Genomic DNA, 25,663 nt, shown 5'->3' on the forward strand with positions numbered 1-25,663 from the left:
ACACCAACTCTTTATTTGCACTGTAGCTGTGAACCATTTAATTATATGGTTAAGGAAAAAAAGGCACCAGGCTGACGCAGAATAATTACATGTGAAGACTCAAGTTGTTCTTCATGGGGGAAGGAACCACCCTAGTTCTGGTATTTTAGCTTCAGTAGATCTAGCCGTTCGTTTTTTTTATTTTTATTTATTTATTTTATTTATTTATTTATTTATTTTTCCCAGTCTTACTGTGCTATGTCCTTTCAGTTCCCATACAAAATAAAGCCCCATCCAGCTGCTGGCTTGAAATTCCCACATTACCTTGATATCACTCTCCATGGTCAGGGTGAAGCTTAGATAATTTTCACCATAGCTGTCAATGTGGATATCTGGTGGTGGGATCACTGAAAACAAAAAGGAATTCAAAAACAGAAGCCACGTGATGAAAAGTGAGGAAGGCAGGACTTAATAGTTTTCAACTCAACGGACAAAGCCATCTTTCAGTCGGGGAAGAAAGGGTATTTCTTTGGCAGTGTTCCTCATCGATCTTTTTTTACCACTGTTTTCCTGAAGCTAAGGTTGGTCCACAGTTGCTTGGTGAACACAAAACTATCTTGGCTCAGTCGGCTATCCTGGCAATTAGGTCAGGCAGAAAAGTTCCATTTTGTAAAGGTCCCAAAACAGCCCAGCTTCAGCCTGGTTCTTAAAGGAACAGGGATCATTCACTGCGAGTGGCATCTTGATTGGCACTAACAAAGTCCCACCAATCTCAAGTCCTTTCGGAAGGCTGACAATGGAGTAAATCATAAATGGTAAACGTGCGTGTGGCAAAATGGAAAGAATGTGGCCTCTGGAAGCTGGCAAACTTGAGTTCGAATTCCTATTCTGGCAGCTGTGTAACCTAGGCAAGTTACTGATCTTCCTGGAGCCTAGATAGAGATGTTATCTGCATTTCACAGAGCTGGGAAGGTTAACTAAAATAATGTATGTGTGATGCCTAGCACTCAACTGATACTCTCTTTCTCTTCCTTTCCAATATAACCTCACATATGGCCAACTAAACAACTAGAAACCACTGGTGCTCTCAAAAAGACTGGAGCTCAAGCTGAGAGTCGAGGGGGCAAGGAGAAGTGGCCAAGGAAAAGATCCCTCTCAGTTCAACCAATGAGCGCCATGCTTGTCATCTGGAAGGTCTTCCCACCAGAAGGCTGACAGTGCTTGGCCCAGCATGATCTAAAAGAGCTCAATGGATCAATATTATCAGAAAATATTAAACAACAACTTGCATATTAGACTCTCCACACATATGCCCCTTCTATAGACTGGGCAAGAGAGACTCAAAGGAGCAGATAAGATTTGGTGGCAAAAGAGATGTGTCAAAGTCTGAAGAGGTCTGTCCAGATAATCAATCATGTAATAAAACTAGGCTTCAGGAAAATGCAATAACCGGAAGAAGAAAGGATATTGGAAGCTTCAGGCGGCCAACACAGAGCAAAACAGTGCGAGTGCTGCATATGGTAAAGCTGACTTGAATTATAATCATGGCAACCAGGGACAAGTCACAATCCACTCCAAACCCGTTTCCTCAGCTACACAATAAGGATAAGGATACTTATCTCATAGGATTCATAAGGATTAATAAGGGATTCATTCACGAGCAACAATAGCATGGTGCTTAGTGTATAAGAAGTGCTCAGGGAATGGTGGCTTTTCTCATTGTCATTACTAATCCACTACATTCACCAATTAACCTGGTGTGTCTGGCTGATGCCTCTGCTGTCTTTGTCCTTTATCTTAAAACGTTATTATGATACTATGTCACAGATATTTTACAACAAACACTTTTTGGATATGGCACACAGCTGCCTTCTGTACAAATCCTAGCCCAAATATATGCAAGCAGCTGAGATTCATCAAAATCACAGAAAAGAAGTTAAAGAGAAGCAACCACCCACTGAGATTTTCAAATGCAGTTGTGACTTGTGCCTTCGGAATTCAAGGTACATGTATTTGGTTGCTCTTCCAACATCCCTTCTTGGTATGTGTGGTCAGTGTTTTGAAACAGACTTTGTAGAGAGAAGAGATACAACAATAAAAACTCTAGGAGAGTGTGAATTCAGCAGGCTTTCTCTAATACCAGCAAGCATTCAGCTCCAAAGACCATCTGGTGGCAGTACATTTGGCCGCCTTGGGCCCTGATCTCAAAGGCTCCAGATTTTAGAGGGGACTAGACAGTGACTCTCCATGACCCAGAGCCTATTCCTCACAGGCTTAGGTTAAAGTACAATCTTCCAGTCCTATTGCGTGCCACAGTGTCCATCTGGTTTTAATACCTGGAAGTCCAGAAATGCAAGTCCCCAGTATCAAGGCTAAGGTCAGGAAAACCACTCTGGAAAATGAGTTGTAGTCCATCTCCCAAAGTATGCCAGAACCCTTCATTTAACTGCTTCGATTCACTCAATCATCAATTATTTCCTTAGTCTCTACTAGATGCCCGTGATAGAGTAGAGAAAAACAGACCAGATCTCTGCCCTCATGAGGCACTTGTGCAAGATGCTGAGCCCGCCACCCCCGGCAAGCAGGGCGGTCCAGTAGGCCGCATGTGTCTCAGCCCAGAGAGAAGCGTGGAGCACAGTGGTTAAGAGCACAGGCTTTGGAGTCAGGCAGATCAGGTTCCAGTGCCAGCTCTGTCACTTACTGATTGTGTGGCCTGGAACAAGTGACATAACCTCATTCCAGTTCCTTATCCTTTCTTGTAGTTGTTCTGACTGTTCAATTAGATGAGCTGATGTACGCAAAGCAGTGAACACTCTAGAGTGTCCTGCCCTTGGCAAGCCATCAGTTATTACTAATGTCAGCTCTAGTACAAGATAAAAAACCACCTACACACAGTTTGCCAGTGCCACTGGGAGAATAACAAGAGTCAGCATGGTGCTTTCTTTAAAACCCTGCAAATGAACATGCACAAAATCATCTTCAGCTTTGGTGAGAAGGAAGGACTCCTTCTATTTTAGATATTGTGACTACTCACAAAGGGCTGCGCATGACGGCCTTTGGAAATCCCTTTGGATGTCTGCATTAGAAGAAATGCTCAATACTAGGAGGAAAAAGACACTCAGTCACCCCAAAAAGACTCTATCTAAAGCACTACAGAGACACCCAGAAATGTGCGTGTGTTGGGGAGAAGGAAGTTGTGTGATGTTTTTCTAAACTACGTTTCTCCATTTTCCGGTCATACTGAAAGTCATTTGAAAGGGTTTGTATAATATTTTCTCTAAATCTGCAAATGCTGGGATCATTTACCTTTTCCTTTTATGGTGGTAATGGATTTAGAATCGCTCCAGTTTCCTATTCCACGACTAGTCACCGCAGCCACCTTTTCAAATCAGAGGGTGAATTAATATGAAATAAAGGCAATACACCATACACCATACAGCAAGAATACTGAATGAGCTAAAGGGGTGAGATTTTGGCAGTGAGGCTGGAAAAATTTTATACAGAGTGATCCAGAATATTCAGAGGCCCCAGCATCTGAAATAAGAGGGCAAAAAAGCCAAGGGAAGGAGCTTGGGTAAAGGGCATTATGACAGTCCTAAGATCAGAAAATTTCTATTGATCGACAAATATCAAGGTTCTTCTAAAGGGCAGGTGTATGGGGGGATGTGTTCATAAATACACACATATACAAAAAGGGTACTGACAAAATTATCAGTGTGAGAGTCACGAATGTGTACACTTAATGGTCTCAGCAAACATATTCACAAAATCTATCTCTTTCTGCTAAAAATACTAAAAATATATTTCATAAGAACCTCATAAAATCAGTTTTGAAAGACTACTTATCATAGCTCTGCATCATCCTGCAGCTAAAGATAAGCAGAAAAGAGCTGAGTGCAAAAGTATAGGAGCTGGAAAGCTAGCAGAATATCGGAGTTAAAAGCAGGGAAAGCTGCATTCCCATAAACGCCCGGTTATCTACAGAAACTCTGATGTCAAGCTCTTTGTGGTGTCCATTTAAGAGACTGAAAGAAACTCTGAGCTCCCCCACCCCAGGGCAAGAAGTTGGGTATTTTGCAGATTACTAATATGCATCTCACAAAGGTGAGTAGAGAGTTCTCACAAAACAGCAGCAATTTCGCTCAGTTCTAAGACTGCATGGATGGCTGGAATGGATGACGACACTCACTCTGACGGTGTATAGAGTGTTGACCAATAAGTTCTTGATTTCTGTAAAGTTACTAGCAGCCCTCTGGGAGGCCCACATCTTGGAACCACTCCTGCTGTATTCTACCTAAAGGGAGAAGAAAAAAAAATGTGAGTAAAGGGAACCAAAGGTCCAGGGCATCCTAATATCTTGCAAGGAGTTGGGAGGAGAGAAAAGAAGGTGAGGAGCAAAATGTTCTGACGGATGGGTCATCACCTACAAAGCTAAACCAAATCAACCCCCTAGTCATACAGAATACCCAGAAATCTCCTAGCACCCCCAACACACATACAGCCAACTCATGGAAGGTACTTACAATGTACTCACGGATGAGGCCATGGGTATGGATGGGAGGAGCCCAGTGGCCTACAATCACACCTTCTGCTTCCCTGGGGAGTGACAGCTGGAGATTTCGAGGGGCATCTGGCACTAGAAAAAGAGCCAACTCAAGGTTAAAACCCATCTGCATAGCAGCCAACCAGAGGAATTTTCCTGAGCTTAGAACAAGGACAAGAACGACTCCACAGCCGGCACTGAGACTATCCACTAGAAAGGCTGCTAGCTTGGTCTTCACATTGACAAGACACTTTTCCTCTTCTTCCAAAAAGCAAGGTGTGCCGTCCACACATCACATCATGGCTCAGTTGAGTGTGTGGTAAATTTGTGGCTCATAAGGGCTGCAGGATAGAATCACTTGGGCAGGCTGAGTCACCACTGACCCTGAGACTTCCATGCTGAGATCTTAATTGTCAATGACAGCACCTGCTGCCTCTGCTTCTTGTACAACAAAAACTGTACTGCGGGCATGACTACCAAAAAATAAGACTAATTTTGTAACATCACAGAATTTCTATATCCAAATGAATTTGATCATCTTCAAAGCAGGCTCCTTAATGAGTTTAGTGCTAGCATATTCAAGATACTTTAGGCAATGGAAAAATATGACATTCAAGCAGACAGTTGCTCATGTCAACTACTTTGAAGTAGGGAGGAGGCGAGGAACTCTCTTAGACACATAAATTTGGTAAATTTCTTAAAAACTTAGCCACAAAGCCAGGTGCAGTGGCTCACACCTGTAATCCCAACATTTTGGGAGGCTGAAGTAGGTGGATTGCTTGAGCTCAGTAGCTCAAGACCAGCCTAGGTAACATGGCAAAACCCTTTCTGTACAAAAATACAAAAAGTTAGCTGAGCATGGTGGCACACACCTATAGTCTCAGCTATGCAAGAGGCTGAGGCGGGAGGACCACCTGAGCCTGGGAAGACTGAGGTGGTGAGCAGTGATTGCGCCTCCACTGCACTCCAGTGTGGATGCCAGAGTGAGACCTTGTCTCCAAAAAGAAAAAAACTTAGCCACAAAATTGCTGATATGCCTCATATTTTAACGACGATGACCTCCTCCTAAGTACCAAGTACTAGGAAATATCTAGAGGAGGAACGTAGAGGTAGAAACTAGACAAAAAAATGCAAGAGGGCAATGGTGGAGAGAATCTTAAATTAACTTAAGGTACAAGAAAAGTCTCTGATGCAGTAAGAAGAACAGATGTTTGACAACTCTGGCAAGACTATAAAGCTTAGCCACCATACTTCTGTACATGTGAGGCACATGTATGTTCCCACATTCCTGAGAATACTCAGAAAGACCCTCACAAACCCCCACCTGAGGTCTTACCCATGCCATAAAAATTAACTGAAACACTTACATCCCTCCGGGGTCCTCAGGGTCACGAAGTCATTGGTGTTGTGTGCCTTGCTGAGACACTGAACCTGTACTTTAACCTGATACGTGGTATCTGGTTTCAAGACTTTTAATACAGTGTTTGTCTTATTGCTGTGGGTCTCCAGAGTCTTCCATATGCTCTCTCCAACCACCCTGGCCCAAAAAAAAATAAAGATATTGTCACACTGGAGCAGCATGGGGGGCTGAGATGTCTGACTCAGTTAATAGCATGGTGCATGCCACTAGAGAGTTTACAGAACATCCCTGGGCAAGGAAGACATTTTCATCTCCCATGACAAAGATGGGACCTACCTGTAGTAGACATTATATACACAAGAAGCAGAGGGCATTTTTTTGGGCCTCATCCAGGTCAAAGTCACATCCCCAGAGAAGTCAGCTGTCCACTGAAGATTCTGTACTTTGTACACAGTCAACTCATCTAGAGAGATAAAGGAGAAAAAGTCAAACAAAGTTACATCTTGGCTGGGCGTGGTGGCTCACACCTGTAATCCTAGCACTTTGGGAGGCCGAGGCGGGCAAATTGCCTGAGCTCAGGAGTTTGAGACTGGCCTGGGCAATGTGGCTAAACCCCGTCTCTACTAAAAATACAAAAAAAAAAAAAAAAGTTACATCTTACAAATCCTTAGATTTCAAAGGACTCCTGCTTTTAAACAGAACTACTATGATCTAGATTATCAGGAGGCCATAATCATTATCTGAAAAGAAATCTCAGAAAATGTAGTTGAAACCTCCCTATGCAAGCCCTCCTAGGGTCTCCTACTTTTCCGGTCGTGATATTTTCCCTTGAATTTCATCTTCCTCCTGCCTATGACAATTTAAGCCTATTTCTCAATAAAGAATGCTACAAGTCCAAGGACCATGCCATAGGGTCCGTTACTAGACACTCCAGAGATAAGAACTGAGTTAATCCCACCAGCAGATTGAGACTGTGAGAGCCATGGCGTATGGGCATGAGGTGGGAAGTCCATAAAAAAAAAAAATCCAAGACTAGCATTTCACTAACAGGGAGGAGACAGCTGCATGTTATATCAGAGTCTAGCCAAGGCTCACCTCACTTGGGGCTCCAAAACTAGGCACAAATCTGTTTTATCCTTAGATTGAGCAACAGTTCAAAAGGGTCCTAGCTCGAGGTCTACAAAGGAGGGGCCCTGGGGTAAGCGAGCCTCCCAGCCCAGCCCAGCCCAGCCCAGCCCATGGACCAGCACTCACCACTGCAGGCCTTTTCATCGCTCTCATCCGAGCAGTCCAGGAAGCCATCGCAGCGCTCCGAGAGCACAATACAGGCCTCCCCATCCTCACACTGGAACTCCCTGCTCATGCAAGTCAAGGTGCTGTGTGTGGCTGAAACACAGAGAGGCTTCTTAAGTCCACGGGGAGGGGCCGTATGGTACTAAAGGTTGGGCCCAAGTTTATTCTCATTTAGGCAAAGTACTAATCGGCTTCTGCTTCAAAACACACCTCTGGAATGACCAGTGGTGGAATCTATACCAGCACTAAGGTGCCATCTCATCTAACATTAACAACTGGAATCTGCATTCAGGAAGAGTGAGCACTTTGGAGTCAAACAAACTAGAGTTTAAATCCTAGATCTGCATGAGCTTGAGCAAACAGCTTACCATCACCTGAGTTCAGTTGCCCTATAAAAAATGGAAGTAACAATTCCATCACTATCATGTCTGCAAGGATCTAATGAGATCACACACCTGGAACGCTGCCTGGCTCCTGGCCGGCATCAACAAACTGTAGCTATTGCTCTATAGTACTATTAATTATTCTGCTACTATTATTAGTTTGCAATCTGGAAAGAGGAGCTGATTTCTGGTTTGAGTAACAGAAATAACAATGAGATGAATCCCAACAATATTAAGAGGCATGCATACTTTATGTAGTATTTAAAGTTGTTTGGCTTTTCAAAGTACTTGAACAGAAAATGAAATAATGCAAATAATGAGCACTGGTAAGTTAAAGGTTATGCAACTGTATGTCTAGGCTATTGACCAAAATGTGATGTTCTCTCCAGTTCTGAAAGTAGATTAAAACTTCATGGGAGGCTCCAAAAAGAAAGCAATGACCATATAATTGCAAATGCTCCTGAAAAGAGAAAAGGTGAGAATGGCTGTAGACAGCAAATCTGCTGTGCAGGCTGTGTACCTGGGTGATACAAATCTGCTATGTAGCTGGTTAAGCCCAGGAACAGTAACTTGAGGCCTTCCTTATACAGATTCACACCTGCCTGCCCAGTCCTGGACAAGGAAGGGCTACATCAGAAATCCAATCCCACCAGTGATGAGGGTCTAAAATCAATCTTGCTCCTCCAAGTCAAAGACATCCACATCCTAATCCCTGGAACCTGTCATATGTTACCTTATGTAACAAAGCAACTTTGCAGGTGTGATTAGATTAAGGACCCAGAGGTAGGAGAGTTCAGCCTGGATTATCCAGGTGGGCTCTGTCTAATGACATAGGTCCTTAAAAGCAGAGACCCTTTTCTGGTTGTGGTGAGAGAAAGAGAGAATACAGAAGAAAGGTGAGAGACATGCAACATCACCGGCTTTGAAAATGGGGAAATTATAACAGACAAAAGGAGGCTGAACATGAGTGGCTCCATTCTGCTCCCCGCACCCTGCCCCCTGCCCATGGTGACATCTTGTAGGTTAACGGCCTCTGCTTATCTCTGCACGTAGGCCAAGCTAACTATGGAAGGAATTTTGTTTATAGTTTAATTTTAAAGCAAGGATGATAATAGCCCCTTCCTGAAACTAAGCCCTGAGAAAATAAAGAGAGTGTACACACAAGTAACAAAGTTATGTTAAAGGTGATATGAGCATTGTGACCTGAGCAAGGAAGCTTCATACGCCCCACTTCAGACCCAGGCATGTGGTCATGGGTCACCACTTGACCTCGACCCCCTCCCTCTTCTCCTTCCTCCTAACATAAACAACCACACTTTGAGATATAGGTAGAGAAACTGGATAATGTTCCCATGAGAGCAACCAGGATGGTCAAGAGGAATGGATAAAGGATCCAGGGATATTTTCCTAGAGGTGAAAAGATACAAGGATGGGGGAGGTGGTAAGAAGACATGCAGACCACTCTGACAAGTGTTCTCCACTGATGAGTTTTCATGAGAAAGAAGAATTAAGACTTCTTTGCACGAGTCTCCAGGATGGAGGTACAGACTTCAGTTCACTACTTATTAAAAAACAATCCTGATAAAAAATTGTCAATAGGAGAAGGGAACTATCAAAACCACTTATGAGGCTTTTCACAAACTATAATCCCCCATTCTCCAGGAAGATCATTGCATTTCAGAATTCTATTATATACTGAGCTGAAATTAGTTTGCCATGGTGGGGGGAAGCTCATGACAAATAAACGTGTATTCAAGAATTAGAGAAAGGTTTGAGAACCACTACTGTAATAGTCTCAGAAGCCCAAGATGGAATTCTGTGAACATTCATGGAGGTCCTACCATGACTCGGGCACTGCTCCAGATGTTAAAAATATGGGGATATGTAAAACAGATGAAGGACCTGTCCTCAGGGAGTTATCTTCTATTGAGAGAAACTGCAAACAAGTAAATTAACCTGATCAGGTTATGCCATTTTATATAGGATTGCCAGGGAGAGACTATGCTCAGAGGGGATTATTTTGAAAAATACCAAAACCCCCATCACAGAAGTATTCTACTGGGTAACAATGTGGTCAGATATAATCAAACAACAGCTAAGCAGTAGAGCTGAGGACGTTGGAGGTTTCTTTACAAAGTATGTCTCAAAATTTTAAGAGCAAAAAAGCATGGGCTTTAGACTCTGGAAGTAAGCTGGGTGCGGTAGTGTGCACCTGTAATCCCAGCTACTTGGGAGGCTGAGGCTGGATTGCTTGAGTCCAGGAGTCTGAGACCAGCCTGGGTAACATAACCAGACCCGGTTTCTTAAAAAAAAAAAAAAAAAAAAAAAAAAAAGCCTTAAATTAAAACAAAAAAACAATAGAATCTGGGAATAAAGTTGTCATTAACTCTGAAAATTCTTAAACTGATAATTAACCGATGATTAACAGGCACTTAGAATAGAACTTAGTAGCCTTCAGGGGACAGGTTCTCCAAAAAGAATCGCACCACACTAATCTCATTTCATTTTTAGATATGGTTATCAAATTAATGTTGGAAAAAAACTGTGGATATAACACATCTTGATTTTAAGACCCTTTACCAGGCAACATCCCTGTGAATAAGCCAGATTGGAAACAAGCTGAAAACACTGATTTAAAGAATGCCAATTAATGAATTAATATCACCCAGGAGGGAGGTCCCATTTCTTTTCTCTTTCTTAATTATCTCCAATGTTCATCTTATTATGTGGTTGCTTATTCGCCTCAGACGTTCCTACTGTTATTTTGGTGAGTGTGGGATCAACCTGTCCCTGTTGGTTTAACACTCTAGGAGTCTACTTTGTTCATTCCTTTAATGTAAGTGTAGAATTGTACACTAATCCCTATTCAGTTCATCTTTGTTAGTTTTGGTGTATTCTTCCCTGATGAGAACTTTCAACATGGCTTTCAACCTAAATAAATAACCCAATCTGGTACTGGCTAGGTGATCCTCTTGGGACCTTAATTCTCCTATCTCGACAAAGGAGATAAGACCAAAATCACAGTTATTTTGAGAATTAAGTGAAACGAATACATGATTTGCTTGAGAATAATGAATAGCACATTAAAACCCACCACCAAAGTTTAGCTTCCCTTTGTAAATCCTGAGTGTTTTGCCAGAAAATAAGCTATCTGGGTAACTCTGTATTACCTGCAAGTATGACAGGCATGCCTTCCAAGTTTTCATCTGGTCATTAATGACTTTGTAAAGAAGATAGGGCCACTTTTAAAAGCATCAGAAAATATTACCACAGCAAATAGAAAAAGTAAAGCAGAAGCAGCCTGAAAAAGACCACTTATGATAAAGCAAAGTGAAAAACAAAACAGCCAAAATGCAGGAAAGCAAACAGGCATAAGGCGACAGAAAGAGAAATAAGAATCTTTTAAGGCTTATCAAAGGCTGCCGCATCCTGCTAAACACCGAAGAACTTCAAAAAAAAAAAGTACACAGCAGGAGAATTAATTATATTGAAGACAAACTCCATCAGCAAATCCAAACACTTATTTGTGCAAACTTGCATTAACTTTGAAAGTAAATGACAAAGCTCAACCTTAGAACTGAAAGACATGACAAAGAAATGAGAAAGAGATGTAATATGGAAATGTTAACCAAGGAGATTAAAATATCCCCCACCATCTGAATTTATTTGGTTTATTTTTTTATTTATTTGACAGAGTTTCGCTCTTGTTGCCCAGGCTGGAGTGCAATGGCCCGATCTCAGCTCACTGCAACCTCCACCGCCTGGGTTCAAGCGATTCTCCTGCCTCAGCCTCCCAAATAGCTAGGATTACAGGCATGAGCCGCCATGCCCAGCTAATTTTACATTTTTAGTAGACACGGGGTTTCTCCATATTGGTCAGGCTGGTCTCAAACTCCCGACCTCAGGTGATCCACCCGCCTTGGCCTCCCAAAGTGCTGGGATTACAGGCGTGAGCCACCGCGCCTGGCCTATTTGGTTTATTTATATAGATTCATTTATTTATTTATATGGATTTATACACAAGTATCAAGAGATATCAAATTATCTTAATCTTTTTGGTTCTTGGGTTCCAGATAACAACTGGCACGTTCTGGACAGAGAGAAATCCATCCCCAAAATGGATCTGAGTTCCAACAGGAATAGTTTAGTAATGAAAGATTCCTTATGATTTTCCTAAACTAAAATAAACAAATAAATAAATAAACGAAACAAAAAGAAATCACCCTACCTTGGAAATTGAAGAATTGGAAAGACTCAAAGGGTGTTTCTTGAAAAAAAAGACCTCTAGGTAGCAACTTATCCAATTCCTTGACTTTTAGCCAAAGAAAAGACCCTTCAGGCAGCCGAAACAAAAGCAAAAGTGACATTCCTGGAGAGGAAAGGACGCATGAAGGATGGGGGTCCTGGGACCCCTCTGAAAAGCCAAGTGTTAGGAGAAAAACCTATGCATGGTGGAAATAAATTAGTTTCATATTTCAAGTTAAGGACTTGGCCAAGATGATTTTTCTCTCAAGTCAGAGCACGTCAAGGCCTAGAATGAAATTCGTCTCCAGAAGTCCATCACTGTAGAGATCATCATAAGGAACAACAAAAGTGTGAAAATTGGCAAAGACTCATTGCAACAGGCAAGCGAAGATCACTTGCATGGACAATTAATGTAGTAAAATGAAAAGGAAGACAAGAATGCCCCGGTTTCTGACCTCCCCTTTTCAGTTTCTTCCAGGATGACTGGCACTACCTCAGATGCTGATGTCAATCAATGAACCCACTATCGTGCTAGCCCCACCCAGGGAAAGCTGCGACTCCTCATCCTCAATAACCCCCGCATAGCTGGTAGCATCAGCTTTCACTGTCATCCTGGGGAAAACCCTCATTATTCCTTTTTCCTTATTACCACAGCCAAAAAAACTCACTGGATGCTGTTAATAGTACCTCCAATATACAAAGAGGTCACTCTTCCTTTTTCATCTTCACAGTCCCATCAAATTAGCCTCCTAATGGGCACCTGGCTTCCAATCTCACCTCAGCCTTCTTCTAACCCATTCCCCCCATGATGAAGTCCAGGTGATCTAAGATATAAACACCCCATCTCTGAAATCTTCAAGGGCTCCTTAGGACCAGAAAAATAAACTCCAAGCACAGGGGTCGCCCTATCTACCTCACGCCTACCTCTCTGCACTCACCTTTGTCCCACCCACAGCCACTCTACAGGTCTGTTTTCTTATGCCTCTGAGCCTTGGAATATACATGCTGTCCCTTGTGTCTAGAATGCCCGTCATCTGCCACCTTGTCCCACCATTGTCCAGGCACCATCAATGGGGCTGCCTCTCCTGGCCTGTCCCCACCTCTCCAGGAAGCTGGCCCACCTGCAAACTATGCCAGTTCCTTGGATAACTTCTGCTACTGCCTACACCACACTGTAGGATAGCTGCTGACTTGATGTCCCTCCCACTAGAATCTGTATTGCCAGTCACCGGGCATGGTGGCTCAGGCCTGTAATCCCAGCACTTTGGGAGGCCAAGGTGGGCAGATCACTTGAGGTCAGGAGTTCGAGACCAGCCTGGCCAACATGGCAAAACCTGTCTGTACTGAAAACATAAAATTAGCCAGGCATGGTGGCACATGCCTGTAGTCCCAGCTACTCGGGAGGCTGAGGCAAGAGAATCACTTGAGCTCGAAAGGCGGAAGCTACAGTGAGCTGAGATCCCACCCGCCCCTGCACTCCAGCCTGGGCGACAGAGCGAGATGACATCTCAAAAGAAAAAAAAGAAAAAAAAAAACACACAAAGAATTTGTATTGCCAGAAACCTGATCAATGCCTGCCATGCTGTGCATGATCAACAAAAATTTGTCCAACCAAACTGAAGATGTTACTGGATCCACACTCCTTCCTCTTAACCAGGCCTCTCCAGGGAGAGCCCAGTCGGGCACCCTGTGGAGAACAACGCTACAGACAGAGAAGGGACAGCCGACTCCCTCTTCCCTTTCCCCCTGAGCCTTACTGAGTGAACTATTTAGGACAGAGCAGTATTTGCCAATCTTGTCTGATGCTAAGAATCAGACAGGGCACCTCTGAAAAGGCTTGGGTTCCCGAGCATCTCCTCCACCATTGCTCTTGATTCAGTGGTCTGAGGTGAGATCACCAAATTCACATTTCTTATAAGCACTTCCACATGATCCTGCTAAGTCCCATAAATTTTGTAAATACTGAATTAGAGGAATTAAGAGATGACTAACCTCCACCTCAGATTCTATTCCATCTCTAAATGGTAAGACTTGGTAGGATTCCAAGTGAGGCTCAGTTTTTCATTGGTTGAGGAAGTCATTATTTTAAGATTAAAAAAAAAAAAAATGGGACCAGAACAGGGATCAAAGTGGAGGAACTGAGGTGTTTGCTGCTTAGGGTTAGGGCTTGGCGGCAGGGAGGCTCTCAGCAGAGAGTGAGAGGGGCGTCTTCTACATTCACCAGGACAGGAATCAGGCAAGCATGGACGAAGCCCTTATCCCGGCAAGGAAGGGAGAGTGACTGGCTAGGACATCTGCTGTCTGCAGCCAGCAGGAGACTGGATGGAGGGGAGGCCCGCAAAGCAGGGATCCCCGAGCCAGAGCAGCACCCAACCATCAGAGAGGCAGGCTGGTGGGGGGCTGCATAAGCACCGTCCAGCCATGCCCTCCCAAGTCTGCTACAGTAGGACAGACCAGCCAACGGCGGCATTAGCGTGCGGCCAGGGACTGAAAAGTGCTGACTGGTCACATGAGGATAAACGCTTGCAGAAGCCAGTGTCTCCCTCCATCACTCACTGCAAAGATCCTCCCTGGGTTCATAAGAGGACCAAACACCAGGACCCACCAACTCCAAACCCGTAGAGAATGCATGCATCACCTCACACTAGGCTCAGATGGCCCTGTGATTATTCCCCATGTGGCTCGGCACACTATCTCACCAACCATAATTACCCTAAGGACTGAGAATGAATTTTCTTAATGGGGTGCTAGAGGCAAACCCTCTAATAACACAGCTTCTATGCCCAGTAAGTGCTCACTAAATACTTCCAGAAGAATGAATGTACATACAGAAGAGTTGTGGCTTTCCCCAAGGGCGTTTTTAAAGAGTTAAACATGCTTATGAAACCTATTTAAAATATTTATCTTAGTCATTCAGAAAGTATTTTTACTGGACATGCTCCTGGTATTTAAAACGCAGTCAACTTATTAAAAAGAAGGTGACTAACGCAATGGTATGGGTGCATGTGGCAAAGCGCTTGTGGAGAATGCAGTAAGAGCATGGTTACGCAAGTACACAGACTCACACACAGGCGTGTGCTGATCCAGAAATGAAGCAGAAGCACCGGAACTGTGCTCTCTGCAGAAACGTGCCCAGGGGGTGAAGGGCTCTCTGACTACTCACGGCAATTGGCCTCGTCCCGGCCATCCTGGCAGTCTTGGTGGCCGTCACAGCGCTTCCAGTTGGGAATACACTTCTTCGGTTGGTGGCATTCGAACTCAAATCGGTCACATCGCCCAAGTTGGGTGGGAGTGGAGGCAGCAGTGACGTTTGCTAAAATAAAAGATTTTTAAAATTTACTTTTTAGTATTGAGGGAGCTGGCCAATAACAGCAACCAATCAATATGCTAGGAGATTACGGTGTTTTAGAAATTACAATGGGAACCTGAAGACAAATGCGAGTTCCGGATAGACAGCAGAGTAGACACAGACATCTAATGTTGCTTCCCCACAGGATCCCACTAAAGCCACAGTCAAGAGATTGTTTTCAAAGACCTAAATCCACGAGGACATGGATAATGAGATTTGGGAGCTGGAAAGAAGACAGATAGCGGTATGTGACTAAAGAGGCCAGTGAAGGCTGCGTCCTACCCTAAGCCGTCACAGGAGAAAGCTCAGAACCAATCAGATCAACAACACACAGTCCTCCAAAAGTTCAGAAACTGGTATCTCCTAACTGGAAGTGAAGAAGGAGTTAAAATAAGGGAACTGACTGAATGATGTTTAAGACGCAGCTACGTTCCTTCCTTATATCCCCTCCTATCAGTCCCACGAGGCAACCAACCCATACGTCAACCCAATAGAAGAATGGAGGATTGTTATTCGGAGAAAGTAAAAACAGAGACTTGTTTAGATAGGCGTAGTTGACAGAGTATATCCTACTGATAAAAGGGGGATTAAACCTACATATGGAAGTCCCAGTCCTCTTCTCCGAGGATCCTAGCAATAAGGTAATTATTGTCTAGGCAGGAGATCTAATAATCTTCTCTGGGGAAAAAGACCAGCTTCAGAGACTAACCCTGAAGTAACCAAGATTCAGAGTTCCCCCATGGTTCCCAGCCATGAACCTCGAAGTTGACAAGCCCACCCACGTGCTCAGAATTACTTACCAGCACTTTAGTCCCCAGCCTTAAATACAAGCAGCAACCAAGGACTATCTGAGAAAAGGCTTTGACATGAAAGGCAGAAAGCCAAACAGAGCCCTAACCCCCAGAAAGGCCATTTGGAGGAAATAGAGGCTTTGCAAGAAGAAAACTTCAAAAACAAATATCCTTAATATGTTCAGAAAGAAAGAATATATTATTTATCCAAGAAAAAAAGAAAACAGGATACCATAAAAAGGGACAGTGGTAAAAATGGAAAAGCTCTTAAAGTTAAAACCATGACAACAAAGATGAAAAACTCAGCAAAGAGTTGAAATATAAAGTTGAGTAAATCTCCTAGAAAATTGGGGGGGTGGGGGAAGGGAATTTTCAAAACGATAAAAGATTAAACAAAAAAATAAGGAAGAAGACCAGATCAGGAGACAATATATGAATGACAAGAGTTCCAGGAAATAAGAGAAAACAGAGAGGGAAATATCATTAATAAAAACTTCAAGAAAAATTCCTTGAACTAAAATATATAAACTTCCATATCAAAAAGCATGCAAGTGTCCGCTATGTTAGATGGAAAGGGTCTCAGAGCAAAGCACATCATTGTGAAATTTTAAAACACTGGTGCCAAAGGGAAGATTCTACAAGCTTCTAGAGGATTAAAAACAGGTTACATACAAAAAAAAAAAAAAAAATCAGAATCAAAATGGCTTTTGGATTTCCGAAAAGCTGCTTGAAGGCAGTGGGAAAAAACCTTCAAAACTCTGAAGGAAAATTACTTACAATCTAGCATGCCAAACCCAGCCCAACTATCAATTAAGTCTGAAGACAGAATTAAAACACTTTAAGACAAGCAAGACCTCACACAGGCCTCCCACATACATTTTCTCAGGCATTTTCCAGAAAACGTGCTCTACCGAAACATGGGATTAAACTAAAAAGAGAAAAACTGGGACACAGAAAACAGGAGCTCCAACAGGAGATGGAGGTAAAGCAAATCCTGAGGATGATGATGGTACAACGTCCTAAAAGGCAGTTGTGCCCCAGGTATACAGGGCAACCAATACAAACCAGAGCAGCAAAATTCAAGAGACAAACACCTGAGAGCTGTCATCACAGTGTCCTTGGCCACTGTGTCATCATATTCACCTGACAAGGCTACTGAAGGATGCACTCCACCCAAACAAGGGAGTAAACCAAGAAAAAGCAAAACACAAGATCCAGAAACAAGGAATCTAAACTGGGAGAAAGGCAAAGAGAATTCCAAGGAGGCAGTGAAAGTCCCCGGATAACAGGTACACAGCAGGACTAGAGAACAATCTGTCCCGAAAGGAGAATCCAAGTTGTTAGAAGGAGTATCTCCAAGAGAAAAACTGGACTTGATAAATCCCTGGACATGTCGACCTGTGGAAAGTTATCCTGAGTGGCGATTGAAAGGCAGAAAGCATTGGCAAATGGTACAAAACAACCTAAGCAAACAAATGAAAAAAGTAATTATTAACTTCAGGATATTGTGCATATTCTATAGTTTTCACTGGATTTTCAAAGGGGCTTTCCCTAAATCTCAGAACCACTCTGCAGAAACACAAGGTACATGGAGACAGGTGATAAAAAATAAAAAGGGGGAGAACGCCAGGCCAAGGCAAATCATGCCCTGGACAATAAGGGAGGCATCAGAGGGCTCCAATACTGGGGAGGACATGATCATTCATCAGTATGGGCCTTATCAGAAGAAAAACTGAGAGGGGGAGAAATATGAGGTTGATAAGCCAGTTAGGAGACTTCTACACTAAACAAAGAAGATCCACGAGCTACAGATAACAATGAGTTTAAATTTGTCCCAGCACTGCGCACAAAAAAGAAAGTACAAAAGCTGAACAGGATATATAAACAGAGATCTGCTCACTGCATTAGTCAGAATTTGCTAGAGTCTATTAATGTCCTGGTCAGAGTTTCAATAAGCAAAAACAACTTGGAGAGGATAATCAAGTTATTCAATAAATATGTAGGCCTTGAGGAGAAAGGACAGACACAAAGTTTTGTTTTCTCTTTTACAATTCATTTTAATTTGAGAAGGATTTTAGGGGATACTGACTATTTGCCTATTATTGTAGGAAACACAGAGCAGGACTCAAAGTAGTAGACAGCATGATTCCCAAACAGGAAATCCACACAATGGCTATGGAAGCAAAGATCAACATGCATGAAATAATTAGGAAGCAATATATGGCAGATCATAGTTAAGAATCAAAAGGTCAATGGGTAAGTTTAATGAGACTGGAAAAGAGATGGAAATCATTTAAAGGAATCAGTGAAAGAGCCACAGAGGTGAAGCTTGAAAGGAGAATAATACCCTACTTGTTCAAAGCAGAAATCCCAAACTTTTGTGAACCTAAGAATCATATGGGGATCTCCTGGGCTCCATCCAGAAATTCTGATTCTACATTTTTTTATAAACACCCCAGGCAATTCCATTAGGGTGGTCTTTGCATCATATTTTGAGAAGTTCTGATGATATTAATATATCAAGGTCTCTTTTGCTATAACATCCATGCTTCTGTTTGCACTGATGGATGGTGGGTTTCAGTGATAAGGAAAGTAGGAAGACAAGGTTGAGGGTACAGGAGTTCCTGCTGAGGGCAAAACCTTGCTGCAGGTGCACAGGCAGGAAAGAAGCAAGTCTATCTGAAGAAGATCAGGAATCTAGCTTGGCTGATGTAAGGAATCCAGGGAGGCAAGGAGGAATCAGCTCATAGAGGGCCTGGAAAATAGAAATTGTCAAAAATTGATCTTCTAGACAGGAGAACAAGAGGAAACTCAATATGGCAAAAAGACCACCCTAGTAAAAACATCATTTTTATAATGTTTTATAAAAAACATAGAATCAGAATTTCTGGGTGGAACCCAGGAGATCTCTATATGCTTTAGGTTCACTAAAGTTTGGGGATTTTGATGTTTTTAAACAAGGAAGCAATAGAAAGAACATGCTCACAGAAGAAGGGAAAAGATCATGCAAAGCATGCAAAAAATTGTTTGTTCTCCTATTATAACTGAGTTCGAAGTAGACTCCTGCTTAGGAAAGAACACAGGATCCTCACCTCTGTTCCGCCTGCTGTTAGGAGCACAAACAAAATGGGATTTCAAGGTCTACCCCACCTCCAACAATATGGTGACCACAGACCTTCAGCTGCCTCTTTGAGTTTAGCCACTAGATGGCAGTGCTTACCCTTCTTTTAGTTGGACAGGCCGGCCAACTAGCAAGCTGAATTGGGCTCTCTCCCCAGAGAGTTTAATACACACACAAAAAGTTCCACATTAATTCCAATTTGTACTTTCCCACTAAGAAGGCAGCAAAGGTGGCATAACCACAGCCTGGGTGGAAATCAGGGTGGCTGGCATCTTGCAGGAAGGTCAGAGGCCAGTTATAGAGGATGAGATGCTCCCATTCCAATTTCCTATGCATCTATGATCCAGGAAAAAATGCTAGAAATCAGCCTTCCCTGGAGGTACACCATTAGTAACAGGCAACCTGGCCACACAGCAGAGTCCCAGACAGCAGGGCATGGGGCCCGGTTGGATTGTGCCCAGAGCGTACCCCCAGAAGGTCCTCTCCACAATAGCAGGTACCACAGGAGAGGACCTGGGCCAGAACTCACCAAGCGAGGGGCAGGCTTCCTCGTCAGAGCCATCTGCACAATCTCGGTACCCGTCGCACACCCAGGTGTCCATCACGCAGGTCCCACTGCTGCAGCGGTAGTAATTGGGCAGACACGTGGAGGGCCCAGGAGTCGAGAAGGGAAGAATATGTGAATCTGAGAAAAACACCAAGCACGGAAACCCAAAACATTAGAAGCAGCTTGATCTTAGACCAAATATGTCCCAAACCTAGTGCGGATGTCCCAGTTTTAGCTGTACCTGCTGAGGGAGGCCAGTGACAGGCACAGCTCTGAGCAGCGGCTAATCTAGAAATCATGTATAATGGGTTGTCAGAAGAGGCAATATTCTTTTCCCTTTTGGGGAGTAGATTTCCCTTGCTTACTATATTTGATTTCGGTTAATATTCAGATAAGTTTGCTTTTGCAGGGGCTGGTGAAAGAAACAGGTGGCTGAGGAGGCACAGGGTGGCTAAGAGAATTCCTACTGAGGCAAAGCATTGTGTTCTAGTTAATTCAACCGCAACTACCCCACGACCTGGTTCAGAGATGAGAATGCCAGAAAGGAAAGGGGCAAGTCTGCATTCCACATGAGTGCTCCTCAAATGCACTGTGGAGCACACAGGACCTGGGGGCTTATTAGCATGCAGATTCTGACTCTGTAGGTCTGGGGTGAGGTCAGAGATTCTACATTTCTAACAAGTTCCAAGGAGATGCAGATGCTACTGGTTGCAAACCACACTTTGAGTAGGAAGGCTCTAGACTTCTCACTCTGCCCTGCAAATACGGAATAAATAGCCTGAAAATAGGAGAAACCAACCACACTTATTTCAAAATGAGAAAGAGGAACAGAAAAAATTTGAGTCACTCCTCTCACAAAAATATGCCCCCCAAAACACGGAATCAGCCAGGCACATCCTGCATAGCTGGTGGAACTATTCTGGTGTGTCTTGGTTGTGGGGCTGACCCAGGCCCCAGGGGCCTCTTACCTCCACAATCCTTCTCATCAGACCAGTCCCCACAGTCGTTCTCCCTGTCGCATTTCCATCTGTTGGGGATGCAGTGGCCATTCTCACACCGAAACTGGAAGTAGCGGGAGCAGTTTGGGGCTTCTGTGGGGTTTTCTGCAGAGATCAACCACATCATCAGTTGCTTTCCCCGCATCAGTGTGAACACAGGGCTCCAACTCTAGGCATCCTCCTCCAGACCCAAGTTCCAGGGCAACCCACACTTCCCACCCATAAAGAGATAAGGCAGCTTCATGGACCCAATGGGGAACAAAAAATACGCCTACAAACTAAACAAAACCCCATCTTCCCAGCCCCTAACCCATGTTCCTCTGATCTATACTACAATATCCTGAGAACGATCACCTGAATTTTAATTCTGACATTTTACCAAAGGAATAAAACAACTATTGATGGTAATCCAATCATGACAATAACTATTACATTGTGGCCTGTCACTTTTAGGGGGAGGTCACTCCATTATATTTACCATAATTCCTTATCTACCACCTTCCTTATACATAATGTGGTCTTCCCAACTGCAGAAAGGAAAGGAGATCAAATAAACTTTTCCCTAGCACCTGCTGGGTGCCAGCTGCCCCCTTCAAGACTCAGCTCCTCGTATGAGTATTCAGGAACTGGCAGCAACTGTTGCTGAGTTACGGGAAGGCCAAGTCTGCAGTGGGGTTGCCGGTGAGTGTCCCTGTAACTGCAGGCATCACTGTTACCTAGAGGATTAGGATGCGAGGAGGCAGATTGGACATCTTACCGCAGTTGGCTTCATCAGAATAATCGCCACAATCATCCATCCCGTCGCACTTCCAAATCAAACTGATGCACACTCCATTCTGACACTGGAAACCGAACTCATCACATACCTTGTGGAACTCAGGATCTTGGGCTACAGAGGGAACAAACATCCATGAAGTCCAGGAACTTCCATGCTGAGGGGTCGAAGCAGCAGTGCTGCCCAGAAGCAAGGGGGAACAGCAGTGAGTTCTGGCAAGGGACTGTCTGGCTAAACCATGCCTTGAAAGCAAAAGCCAAACCTAATCTAAACAGAGCACACACTTTGTTAATTAATTCATTCCATGAATCTTTACCGAGTCGTGTTATGAGCTGAGTTTATCCTCCCAAAAATCATGTGTTTAAGTTCCAACCTCTAGTCTCTCAGAAACAGGACTGTATTTAGAGATAAGGGCTTGAAAGAGGAAACGTTAGAATGAGGTGATCTGGGTGGCCCGAATCTAATAGGCCTGGTGTCCTTACAGAAGAGGAAATTTAGACACAGATGTGTACAGAGGAAAGACCGTGTGAAGAGCCAGGGAGAAGGCAGCCAGGCAGCCGTCTATGAGGCCAGGGAGAGAGGCCTCGGAGGAACCCAACCCTGCCAACACCTTGATCTTGGACTGCTAGCTTCCAGGCTTGCAAGAAATAAATTTCTGTTGTTTGAGCCATCTGGTCTGTGGTACTTTGCTACAGCAGTCCCAGGAAACAAATATAAGAGCTGCCCCAAGGAGGGCACTATTTTAGGATAGGGCCATAGCAATGCACAAAACAAGTCCCTGCTCCTATGAAGCTCAAGCAGCAAAATGAATAGACAGGTCCAAATTGGGGCAAGTTGTGACAGGATCATCGAAGCAGGGTAAGGGGCTACGGCACGCTGGGAGTGCCATCTGATACAGTACTGGCAAGAAAGGCCTCTCACTTTCAGCGACCCTTGAGCCAAGACCCTGGTCACTCGCCATCCTGCCCCTTATACATACACCCACAACTGAAAAGCAGGATTCCTTAAGCAACAAAAGAAAGTCTTTCTCAGAAAAGGCAAGCTTGGATGCTCAACCTAGACACGTAAGCTAAATAGAGGTGCAACTCCAGGGTGGTCAAACCCTCGACACTCAACCAAGACCTGTAAGTTATTAAATAGAGACACAACCCCAGGGTGGCCAAACCCCCGTGCAAGCTCTTTAGTGACCGTGAGTCACCTCCCCTGCCTGCCCCAACTCACAGCATCCTGCAAACGCCACATCCTCATCGGACCCGTCACGGCACTGGATGATTCCGTCACAGACCATGGAGTGGAACAGGCACTGCTGGCGGTTCTTACACACAAAGTCCATGAAGTGTGTACAGAGGGGCTCTGTAAGGGATCCAGAGAAGGGAAGAGGCCATGAGCACTGCAGCTGGCTGGGCCCTCTAGCCCTGGGCAAGTGCACACGAGTACAGATGTGGCTTCAGGAAGCAACAGTAAAAGCCACCATTTATTGAGCACTTGTTTTCTGCCAAGCCTAGAGCTAAAGCATTTGACATAAAGTGCATCATTAAACCCTCAAGACAACATTAGGAGAGATTTTATTGTCGCTAATTCAAAATGAGAAAACAAGGGCAGTAGCATTAAGTATTTTGCCAAGAGTACACAGCTGATGAAGATGAAGCCAAAAGTGAAATCCAGAGCTGTCTGGCATCAAACCCCCGATCTCAAGCATGATTAATAGATACTGACTGTCTAATACGGGGGCAGGCAAATTTTTCTGTAAGGAACTAATATTATGGAATGCACTGTGTTCCCCCAAAATTTGTATGTTGAAGCCCTGATCCCCAATTTGACTGTATTTGGAGATAGGGCCTTTAAAAAGGTAATAGAGGTTAAATGAAACCGTAAGAATGGGGCCTAAACTCAAAAGAATTCATGTCCTTTGAGAAGAGAGAGACACCAGGAATGTCCACACAGAGGAAGAGAGAGACACCAGGAATGTCCACACAGAGGAAGAGAGAGACACCAGGAATGTCCACACAGAGAAAGGGCCATGTGCGGACACAGCAAGGAGACCTTCATACTTGAACTGCAACTGGCTCTCTCCAAGGTTTGCAGCCTGACGGCCTTTGGACTTGAACTATATAGCCTCAGTGTATCCCTGGGTCTCCAGCCTGCTGGCTCACCTAGCAAATTTGGGACTTGCCAGCCTCCAAAATTGCATGATGGTTCCTTAAAGTAAATCTATATGTACACATATGCATATCCTATTGGTCCTATTCCTCTGGAGAACCCCAACTAACCCCAACTAACACAACTAGAAAGCAACTATTGCAGGGTTTTCAGGTCATACAGACTCTGTCACAACTGCTCAAGTCCACCACTACAGCATGAGAGCAGCCATATACAATATGTAAACAAATAGTAGTTACTGTATGCAAATCAAACTTCATTTAATAGAGCAGGTTAGGGACTGGATTTTGCCCACAGGCTAGTTTGCCACTCCCTGCACTGATAACATTAGCTCTCAACCGGGACTGCACAGTAGAATCACCAGGAGCACCATAAATGTCCCAACGTCCCAGCCACACCTACGCTAATTAAATCAGAATCTCTGGGGGTAAGGTCCAGGCACCAGGTGGTTTTAAAGCTCCCCAGGTGATTCCAATATATAATCAAGGATGAGCACCAGTGACCCAAGGCAATCTTTCTGGGGCTAAAGAAAACTGAAGATAAAAAGGGTCACCTGGCCTAAAAATGCCCCCCACCACTCTACCCCCAGTGATACTCAGCAACACTAACAAAACCAATCAAGTAGAAATAAGTGGCCGATTCAAAACAACTGGTCAATTAATAGAACATATTTCAACTAAACAATAACTTTCACTGAAGTTCGATCTAATCCCACCATCGCCCCCAACCCTGCTTTCTTCCTTCCTGCTCTCCTTTAACCAAACCATGTCTCTCTGCCACGATCAGCCTCCAGGAGTCCTAGCCAAGTACTCAGGGATCAACTCAGTTAAAAGCTAACCACAAGCAGGTACTGAGGAAATGAAAGGATTTAGTCCAATATACGCTCTTCACTCATAATCACTAGGCCTGAGTGCTTCCTGGAGGCAAGGAATGAACTCACCGCAGTGCTGTTCATCAGAGCCATCAGAGCAATCACGCAGACCATCACAATGTTTGCTGGATGGGATGCAAGTGCCATTTGGGCAGCGGAATCCATTGCACTTCTTCTCTGAAATAGAATTCAACAACACAGAAGAATGACGAGGAGGAAACAGGCAGGCAATCACACACAGTGCTGGCGGGAGTACACACTGGTACCACCACTGGGGAGGGCAATTTGGCTGTAACTAGCAAAATGACAAATGTATACACACTTTGACCCAGTAATTCTACTTTTGTAGAAATGCATTCTATTTCACAACTGAAAAAATAATGTAAATAAAAGTTTACGACCTTGTACTTAATGTAAGTCACAAGGGTTGCATTACAACACTGTTCGTAATAGGTTGAAAACCGCCCACAAGTACAAGTGTTGCATTGCAAAACTGTGTAATAGATTGAAAACAGTCCATCAATAACAGACTGTTTAATAAATTACTGTACACTGGAACACAGACAGCTATAAAGAGATGCAAGAAGTGCTCTATAAAAATTATGCCCTAGATAAACAGTTCTGTGAAAAAAACAACGTGCAAAACAATATGCAAAGTTAAACATTATGGGTATGAAATAGGACAATAATACAGAGTATACTTAAATTTGTTTATATATGCACAAAAATATTCTGAAAAAATATACAACTTGGTTTCCTATTAGGAAAAAGTGGGAACTAGGCAGGTGAGGAGATCAACCTACACCTGAGAGATTATATCTTTTTGTATCTTTTCCATTTTGAACATTTCCATTTTGATAAGTGTGTGTGTGTGTGTGTGTGTGTGTGTATACATTTTTTTTTTTTTAAGGCAGAGTCTTGCTCTGTCACCCAACCTGGAGTGCAGTGGCGCGATCACAGTTCACTGCAGCCTCCACCTCCCATGCTCAAGCAATCCTGCCACCTCAGCCTCCTGAGTAGCTGGGACCACAGGCGTGCGCCACTGTGCCTGGCTAATTTTTGTATTTTTGTAGAGATGGGGTCTTGCTATGTTGCCCAGGCTGATCTCAAATTCCTGGGCTCAAGCCATCCTCCCGCCTCAGCCTCCTAAAGTGCTGGGATTACAGGCGTGAGCCACCATACCTGATCTAAGTATATTTTTTAGAAGAAAAAGAAAAGCTTCAATGAATAGAAAAAGCACAATATGAA

General features: G+C 43.7%; 1 protein-coding gene across 1 annotated transcript in view; it reads right to left on the reverse strand.

Annotated features, from left to right (window-relative positions):
• Nucleotides 1–25,663, reverse strand: part of LOC115932779 (sortilin-related receptor-like) — a 308,035-nt gene that overhangs the window by 22,579 nt on the left and 259,793 nt on the right. The window contains exons 50-62 of the mRNA XM_055365626.2: nt 24,485–24,592; nt 22,606–22,737; nt 21,367–21,498; nt 20,580–20,714; nt 19,594–19,749; nt 14,967–15,116; nt 7,137–7,268; nt 6,219–6,345; nt 5,890–6,059; nt 4,503–4,615; nt 4,169–4,273; nt 3,286–3,358; nt 304–386 (exon numbers count right to left, since the gene is read on the reverse strand). Of these exons, the coding sequence (XP_055221601.2) occupies nt 304–386; nt 3,286–3,358; nt 4,169–4,273; nt 4,503–4,615; nt 5,890–6,059; nt 6,219–6,345; nt 7,137–7,268; nt 14,967–15,116; nt 19,594–19,749; nt 20,580–20,714; nt 21,367–21,498; nt 22,606–22,737; nt 24,485–24,592 (1,616 nt within the window). The remainder of the gene's footprint in view (nt 1–303; nt 387–3,285; nt 3,359–4,168; nt 4,274–4,502; nt 4,616–5,889; nt 6,060–6,218; nt 6,346–7,136; nt 7,269–14,966; nt 15,117–19,593; nt 19,750–20,579; nt 20,715–21,366; nt 21,499–22,605; nt 22,738–24,484; nt 24,593–25,663) is intronic.

Source organism: Gorilla gorilla, chromosome 18 (assembly GCF_029281585.2).
Source record: "Gorilla gorilla gorilla isolate KB3781 chromosome 18, NHGRI_mGorGor1-v2.1_pri, whole genome shotgun sequence".
Lineage (NCBI taxonomy): Eukaryota > Metazoa > Chordata > Mammalia > Primates > Hominidae > Gorilla > Gorilla gorilla.